Here is a 9,125-nt window from a genome sequence, read left to right as displayed (position 1 = left end):
TTTGATTTAACTTAGATTAGATATTCGGCCATGATTTGGAGCTGTTTATCGGGCTTATTATTTAAGTTATGGTATCTGGTTTTGTTACTGGTTGTTTCGCAACTGTGAATGCACAGTGGATTGGACGTGTGTTCGAAAAAGTAGAATTAGTGGTACACAGAAAAAAAGTATTTAGTAAATACGACAATAATAGCACAGATAACAGATATTGAAGCTAGAACAAATTTTATTGAAAATCCTGTGTAAGCTTTTGAATTAATATACGTTGGCCCACTACTGCCATCTACTCAACTGATTGCGGCAGTACCTAAGGATGCAGCTGAATTACAACCGTCGAACGCAGCCAATGCATTTGGCAGCCGCATTCGGGCTGCGTTTTCAATAACAATGATCCTTGCGCCATCTCCAATCGATTGCCAAACGGGATCCCAATTTAAAATACATTTGAATTAACGGTTGCGGATGTTTACACACGTATGGGATGCCAGCTGTTATCTGTGATAATAGTGTTCTCAAAATTACTGTGCGTTGTTATTGTGATAACAACAGAATATGTAGTCAACCTTACCACATTATAGTACAGCATACCATGCTTCATTCGAGTTCAACTCATATATCTATTGGTCAGAATAAATATATTCTATTTTTAAAATAACTACCCCTTTGCTCATGGAAAATACTATTTTTATGGTAACATGCGCCGAATCATCCCACCTCCTTGTTTATTTTCTTACAATGTTTGCGGTTAAGTCAAGCGTATTGAACCGACGATTTTCAGCTGAAAATGTATTCTGTTCAGCTTTACCAAAAACATGGTAATTGTCTGTGCTAAAAGTTGACTGAACGCCATTTTCTTTGATTCAAAGTGAAAAAGATTTTCTTCGCACTTGTCTCGATTAATGCTCCTGATAAAAAAATTAAAATGAGTGATCTTTTAAAAATAGAAACAGTGAATATACTGATGGGCGATACCGATAATCCGGATATTGATGAAGATAAGCATTTCTTGGATATGAATATTTCTAAATGATAAATTTCACACTGAAAACTTCTGAATCGCTCACAGAGGAAAACCATGACCCGAAATTGCAGGAACTAATTACAAAATGGAATTTGAGCCCATCAATCTACGCCATTCTCATCCGTAAGTAAATATCAAGTTTTTATTAGATAAATATGATTAAAAATTTCATAATCCGTCTACAGAACATGGATTCTCAGTTGAGTACCTGAAAGGAATGGACGATAGGTCGTTGGACGACGTTTTTTCAGTGGCCAAATGGACCGGGCATAAGTGTGCCCTTCGACAAAAGTTGGTTTTGTGGCAAGACAGCGTTTTATACCAAACAGCAAGCACATCAAGCGCACAACAAAATTCGCCGGAGGTAAACACAGTGGAAGTCCCAAGAACATTGCTATCACAATCAAACCAACTGAAACATCGTCTATTGCCGACTACAGTAACAACGGAATTGTTCAATGACATTCTCAGTCGCAATGAGAAAGGTAAAATTGTTGTAAAACATTTCCATAATCACCAGTGCCTCGATGCTACCCATAGAAAATATTTGGCTCACACGATTGTCGATTATTACATCGCCAACGAGCTGTATTTTCCGTTACCTGACATGGCCAAATTTGCTCAACTTATAGCTGCGCGTTTTACAACAGAGCTAGCGGTAAGTTTCTATAATAGTTGCATATAATTCAGTTGAATTTGAAGTTTTTATCTTAACAGGTGATCTACTATAATCCCCGGGACGCCAAAGCTGATAAAAAACACCCATCCGGATTAATCTACGATCGCTTTCACAATCGGAATAAGAAAAGATTGCTTAAGGTTCCTAAGGAAACTGAAAGCAATTTTCCAGAAGCAAAGTATGCTGCACTGCATCTTTCTGAAGACGGTAAGACAGTGAATGTATATATCGATCTATATAAAATATCCACAGATAAAATTATATTTGATGTACCTTGATTAACTGATTGGACTACGGAGGAATTTTGTTCGCCGATTGACACCGTCATTATTTGAATTCAATGAGACCATGCTAGTTAATTAAGTACATGATTGGTAGCCTACAAACTATATTTATTAAAGTTAATCCCAGCGCAAGTACGCTAAGCCTGAATTTTGACAAGCTTTTTAGTGTCATGGCTCTACTAGCGAAGTGATTTAATGTTACCCATGACCCAACCAGTAAATCACTGCTGTATTGTATCATTAACAAACATTATAACACACTAACATTTAACATTTTCCTATTTGCAGACATCACAAAGCAAACAGTACTGAAGAACTGGCTTCGCAATAACTTCGCTCCGGCTGAGGACGTTCAGATTAAGTGGAAACAATCAGTGTCATTGCGTTTGCGTTCAATTATCAATGAAGCTGATATTGAAAAGGCAGATGTACTATCTGAATGGCCTAGAATCCTCGATGAAACTGGATATCTGTTGGTAAGGATATAAAATCTGACTAAACGATGAATACTTTGCAACATTCATATGTTGAAACATATTCCACTGATAGCTGTCTGTCATTTATTTCTGTTTTATAGTACATAGATGTTACATATGGCCCTCCTTAGCCGTGCGGTAAGACGCGTGGCTACAAAGCAAGACCATGCTGAGGGTGGCTGGGTTCGATTCCCGGTGCCGGTCTAGACAATTTTCGGATTGGAAATTGTCTCGACTTCCTTGGGCATAAAAGTACACACTTAATTTTTTTTACCGGGATCTCAGCAAAATGTTGAACTTTTACCGAGATTCGCACAGCCGTGCCCCAGCAAACATGTTTTTTGCCGAGATTTCTGTCAAAATTGCTGAGAATCGGCAAATATTTTGCCGAAAATCAGCTAACAAACGCCATTTTTGCTGAAATATCAGTTTTTTATTTTGCTGGCGCACGGCTGTGCGGATTTTTGCCGAGCTGCAGAAATAAAAACTAAGTGTGTATCATCGTGTTAGCCTCATGATATACGAATGCAGAAATGGTAACTTGGCTTAGAAACCTCGCAGTTAATAACTGTGGAAGTGCTAATTGAACACTAAGCTGCGAGGCGGCAATGTCCCAGTGGGGGATGTAATGCCAATGAAGAAGAAGAAGAAGAAGAAGATGTTACATTTAGTAACACTATTGTTACTGACCTGTGGTATTCGTATACCATCGCACAAAATGCATTCCCAAAATATGTATCGTTGTCAGTTTTCTACCGCCACCAGGATAGATCCTCCCATAGGTGATGTTACGTTTAGATTAGCCAAGGGAAGACAATTGATTAGAATTCAAATTTATGTCAAGCTTAAACAAGGCAGGAGAATTGAACAAGTCACTCGAATTGAACATCTAAACACCGTCATTCAACTCACTTGAACGAAAAGAAAGTTAAATAAGTTCAAATTTTGGCAATTCAATTGAATTCAACGTTGTAGCATTAACGTCTAAGGCTCTGTCTCAATTGGATAATTAAACTGAAATTAAACTTAAAAGTGACATTTCAATAATTATCAAATAACCCTGCTCGCAGAGCAAGATTACTTTTGACAGATATCGAATCATTTTCCATCGATGTCCTATTGGAATTGCTGGTTAGCACCAGCCATTCTTTTAACGGGGTGATTTTTTAATTTTCGAACTGTCACTTTTAAGTTTAATTCTCCAAATGAGACAGACCCTAAACACCTAATTTCGTATAAATAGCTGTTTAAATATTCAGATCTAAACGTAGCATAACAAAAGTCAAACCAACCCGTTCCTCCTATTTCGCAACGTAATGAGTAATTCTCGCTGAAACCGGGCCACTATTTGCACGAGGTTCTTAAAAATGCCTAAATTTATATTCTTTCGGAAGCTTTCGGCGAGTATATTAAGGATCCGAGTTAAACTCTTCAGAAAGATGAACGTCTCGTTAGTTATACACGAAATCATTTTAATGGACCCCTCGATTTTTGTCAATTCTTGACTCACCAAAACTGTCATAACTCCAACATTTCTCAACCGATTATAGAGATCAGCATATCGTTGTAAAGAGGAAGAGTGTATCTTCAATGTGCCAAAATAAAAATATAAGCAGCCATATTAAATTTGGCCGCCATCTTGGATTTCTTTTTAAAAACTATGTTTCCGCCAGGTTCGCAACCATAGATTTTGAATATTAATACATCGATGGAAAGCTTAGCTTATATTGTGCATTGTGTCCGAAAATCTCAGGTGTATGTTTTTTCTATCAAAAGTTATGTACTATTTACCAATACCAAACTTCTTGAATTATTTAATACAATAACTTGAATACGGCTCCGTTATGCTCAAAACTTTTGAGCCCTTCAAATAAAATACTGTTGTAGATATGCTTTTCATTTTTGAAACATATTTGGCTTAGAATAGTGTATGAAATCAAGGAACTGACGTCGTAGTAGCATATTAACCATAAAAACAATGTTCGTTGGTCAGATGGCCTTTCAAAAAATAATTTGGTAAATCGTACATAACTTTTGATAGAAAAAACATACACCTGAGATTTTCGGACACAATGCACAATATAAGCTAAGCTTTCCATCGATGTATTAATATTCAAAATCGGTGGTTGCGAACCTGGCGGAAACATAGTTTTTAAAAAGAAATCCAAGATGGCGGCCAAATTCAATATGGCTGCTTATATTTTTATTATGGCAAATTGAAGATACACTCTTCCTCTTTCCAACGATATGCTGATCTCTATAATCGGTTGAGAAATGTTGGAGTTATGACAGTTTTGGTGAGTCAAGAATTGACAAAAATCCAGGGGCTCATTAAAATGATATCGTGTATAACTAAAGAGGAGTTTATCTTTCTGAAGAATTTAACTCGGATCCTTAATATGCTCACCGAAAGCTTTCGAAAGAATATAAATTTAGGCATTTTTAAGAACCTCGTGCAAATAGTGGCCCGGTTTCAGCGAGAATTACTCAATATTTGAATACCCCCTTTAAAGCTTCAGAGTGACAGTTTAAAAATTGTTTTCATTAAGTTCACAAAATGACACGTACTGGTCATTAGTTTTCGGTGAAGTTAATTTTTGTTTAAATATAGTAATAAATTTAATCATTCCTGGCTCGTGAATCATTCAGAACAACACCAACTATTCATGAGCATTAGCGAAATCAGGATGATAGTGGATAAAATGCTGCTTTCCGAGCTACGATGTGAGATACTAGAAATTGTATATTGTGTAATTGTCCATTAAAAATCCAGCTCAAAAGCCATTCGTGAAAGGGAATAAATCCGTACTGACTTCCAGCAGCATTTGAAAATGTAGTTTCAAGTTAAATAGTTCCGGTTGCGTTAAGAAAGCTGCGCCCGTAAAACTCCTAGGGCGAAGATTTGTTTTGGTAAAAGTTCGTGCTGTACTGTAGAGGCACTTAAATATTACAAATAATCTAACATCATGGGCTCGATCTGCAGCTTCAGCACCACATCTGAGCAATCCAACAATATTGTGAACAAAACGAAGTGATGGAACATTTTTTAGGCAGCATGAATTGCAATGATCTCCATGCCCTAAAATCGATCATATATATGACCCTTCAGAACGTCTGCTTATAGGATTACTGCGGCCACCTAGGATAGTTTTAATCTTAATCATTGTAGTAATTGGAAAAGTGCTTTGGTAGTGCCTTAACAACAAGCTCGAAGATGCCTCCTTAGAGCATTTGCAAAAATTTGATATTGATATGTGAGTCATAAATAAGCAGATCATTCCCTGTCACTCCCGATTCTCGTCGGCAACGTTAATAACTCGGCCAACCAAATGTCTTGATTTTTTGTTTTGTTTTGTTTTGATGATCTATAATTACAAAGCATATACTAAAAACCAAATATCTAATTCGGTTGTAATGCGTTCGAGTAATGAACGGGTATGGAGGGTGCTGCCCTAATGGCCCTTTATCCTATATTCAAAATTCAAAGCATCTTTAAAAGGGCTACTTTTGAAAATTAAGTCCTGACTCAGGTTGATTGCTTTCAATTTTCTCACAAGTGAATTTTGCATTTTGATACTGCCCACTTCAATATAACACGAGCTTGCACCACAACAAATCTTCACGCCAAAACGCACAAACATTTTTTTTGTATTTACAATTAATGTTTTGACGTTTGCTCTACGATTCGATTTCATTTGATCGTACTGAAATCTCATTCTCGAGAGAGACGATGTATTGTCGCGCCGCCACCAAACTGGACCGCGCGATTGTGCACTCGCGCTGCGGCACGAGTCAAAAACCCCTGCATACACATTTTTACGTCGATCGGTTGAGTTGTAAAAAACTTCGTCATCTGAACAAGTTATTGAAAGAAATTGTATAATTATAACATAATAAATACTATTACATATTAAAAAAACACACATTAATAAAGTTTAAAAAAAATACTATTACATCATTTAAAAAAAAACCTTTTTTTACAGATCGATTCAGACTTTGATTTTCTCTTCGGGAATTCTGAGAAACTGTTCAACGAATGGAATGCATTCTCCGGTAATTTCTTGAACTACATCCGAAGCATCGAGATAAAAGACGACCACTCACGACAGCTTCTCGACTCTCTAGCAGATTTCCATTATCAAGGTAAAAGTAGTTTGAGAATCAAAATTGAATTGAAAATTAAATATTTGTACCCGTTTCAGATAGTCGTGATTTGGTCGTATGCTACGTATTTCAAGCTGTTGTCAAACCAACACGAAGCAGTGGTAGAAAGCTTCCAACAATACTACAGGCACAATTTGACGTCTGTTGTCTATTGCAAACCTACGACGAGTATATTGAAGATCTCCGTGCGCTGCGACAGGAATGCGAAACAGCAAAAGTTCAAATGACTCCACGCATTTTATGCTATAGGCAGCATTGAACACATTGAAGCATTCTATGTCGTAACCGGAAAGTTTGAGTATAAATTGCCGTGTCTTTTGCGTAGCCTGGATGTCATCATCAAGCTGAAGCAGCATTGCGAATTTTAAGTGCACTGCATGTAAACCTACAACGATTTTCAAAGATATGCATCGCTTCAAACGCCACATAACATCTCGTCATTTTTCGCCGTTTCAAACAAGCAACGCTTGTGTACAAAAACATCCTGAAGATGGAGTTTATATTATCGCGACTCATCAACCTGAAAGTTGCGACGTAACAGAAGTACTATCGAGTAGAGCGATTGAAGATGATCACGCTACGAGAGATAATACAGTAGATGATAATTATAACGATAGGCCATTAAAATGCAAAGAAGAAGAAATATTAGAAATAAGTGGGTTAAGAGAGTTCTTTTTAAGTTTTACAATAAGTTTACTTAGCAAAAAAAATCTTACTAGGAAAGATGCCATCGAACTGCAACATAACATTACCGAAGACATTGTTGTACCAATACTAGATGCCATTAGCAAAATAGCAGATATTAGAGAAGATCCTATGAACGCTGAGCTTCTAAGTGATTTGCGAGATCCTTTTAATTTCATATGCACGGAGTATAGGTTGAATACCCAATTAGAAAATTTAAATATGCTAGAAGTTCCTCAAGAAATTCAATATAAAGATGAAGAAGGGAACGTTGTGTCGAAAGGTTGCCTGGCGCCAATTAAATTCCAACTAAAAAAGTTTTTTGAAACATCATCCATGTTAGAGCAAACGATGCATAATATGACAAGACTAGAGCAGACTAACGACATATCGAATGTTGTTAATGGAACGTTATGGAAAGCAATAAATCCTATGTACGGTGAACAATTGGTCATTCCTTTGTTCCTGTACTCTGATGAAGCAGAGCTGAATGATGCAATAGGAGCTCATTCTGGAACCCACAAAGTGTGTGGTCTGTATTACAGTTTACCAACAATACCATCTCATTATTCGATTAAGTTGTATTTTCATTGCTGGATTCGTAAAAGCTACTGACATTGCAGAACGTGGACCATCGACAGCATTAAAGGACCTTGTAAATATATTAATTGAGCTTGAAAAGGATGGCATTGAACTAAATATAGAGAATAAACCTGTAAGAGTGTACTTCGTGCTAATGGCTATTCTGGGTGATAATTTAGGTATATATTTAGGTATGGGGTATGTCACATCTTTCAACTCACTGTTGTACTACAGATTTTGCACACTGAATAAGAATGAATGCAAGACAACTGTCATTTTAGATCCCAACTTAATCCGTAATAAGGAAAATTATGCTATTGATTTAACTAAAAGTTCCAAAGAGTCAGGAATTAAAGAGGAATGTGGCTTCAATAGGCTTCAGCATTATCATGCTGGAGACTTTGTTGCTGTTGACGTCATGCACGATTTCTTCTCGCATGGTATATGTGCTTACGATCTCACGCTTGTTTTTGAACATATGATTAAAACGCTAAGAATCTCATTGAGTATAATCAATTATCGCATAAAAATGTTTGATTATGGCAGGACTGAGAAACAAAAGACAATCAAGACTATTACACACCAACAAATTAAATTATCCTCATACAAAATGACCGCACGTGAGATGATGCTTTTAGTTCGATATTTTCCATTAATTTTTGGAGATTTGATTCCACAGCACGACAAAGTTTGGAATTTTATGATGTCATTAGTTGAATTAGTAGATATAGTGCTACTCCCACGTTTCAATAATGAAATGTTAAGCATACTACATGAACAGATTATGTACCACCATACGCACTATCAGCAATTATTCGGTGCGAAGTTGAAGCCAAAATTTCATATACTATTGCATTATGTTGATGTCATTAAAAAGGTTGGTCCTCCTAGGTATACATGGAGTTTTAGATTCGAGGCCATGCATCAAATGTTTAAGCAATATAGTCGCAACATCACATCAAGAAAAAACATATGTCGTACATTATGTATTAAGGCTAATTTGTTCTTTATGCAAAATATGATAAATATGGTAGAGACCAAGCAAAACATTTCATATAAAAATGCATTGCATATTAAAATAAATGAATTACCTTATTATAATGCGATATCGTCCAGAGAAAACTTGATTTCTGATGCATTTTACATTTGTAAAGCTGCAACATACAAAGGTACAGAGTATAAGATTGGAGATTTTGTTACTAAATCTGAACATAACATGCGCAGAATTGAATTAT

At 36.3% G+C, this 9,125-nt stretch overlaps 1 protein-coding gene across 1 annotated transcript; it reads left to right on the top strand.

The window, feature by feature from the left end:
* The first annotated feature begins 710 nt into the window (after nt 1–710).
* LOC134206336 (uncharacterized) lies at nt 711–6,992 on the top strand. Its single transcript, XM_062682034.1, is given in 8 exon segments — nt 711–974; nt 1,043–1,144; nt 1,207–1,679; nt 1,739–1,907; nt 2,273–2,460; nt 6,444–6,603; nt 6,663–6,862; nt 6,864–6,992. Coding segments are annotated over 8 exon segments (1,473 nt in total). The 5' UTR covers nt 711–922.
* The last annotated feature ends 2,133 nt before the right edge of the window (nt 6,993–9,125 follow it).

Source organism: Armigeres subalbatus, chromosome 1 (genome assembly GCF_024139115.2).
Source record: "Armigeres subalbatus isolate Guangzhou_Male chromosome 1, GZ_Asu_2, whole genome shotgun sequence".
NCBI classification, from domain to species: domain Eukaryota; kingdom Metazoa; phylum Arthropoda; class Insecta; order Diptera; family Culicidae; genus Armigeres; species Armigeres subalbatus.
The sequence above is the reverse complement of the archived record's forward strand: the minus strand, read 5'-3'. Positions and strand labels throughout refer to the sequence as shown.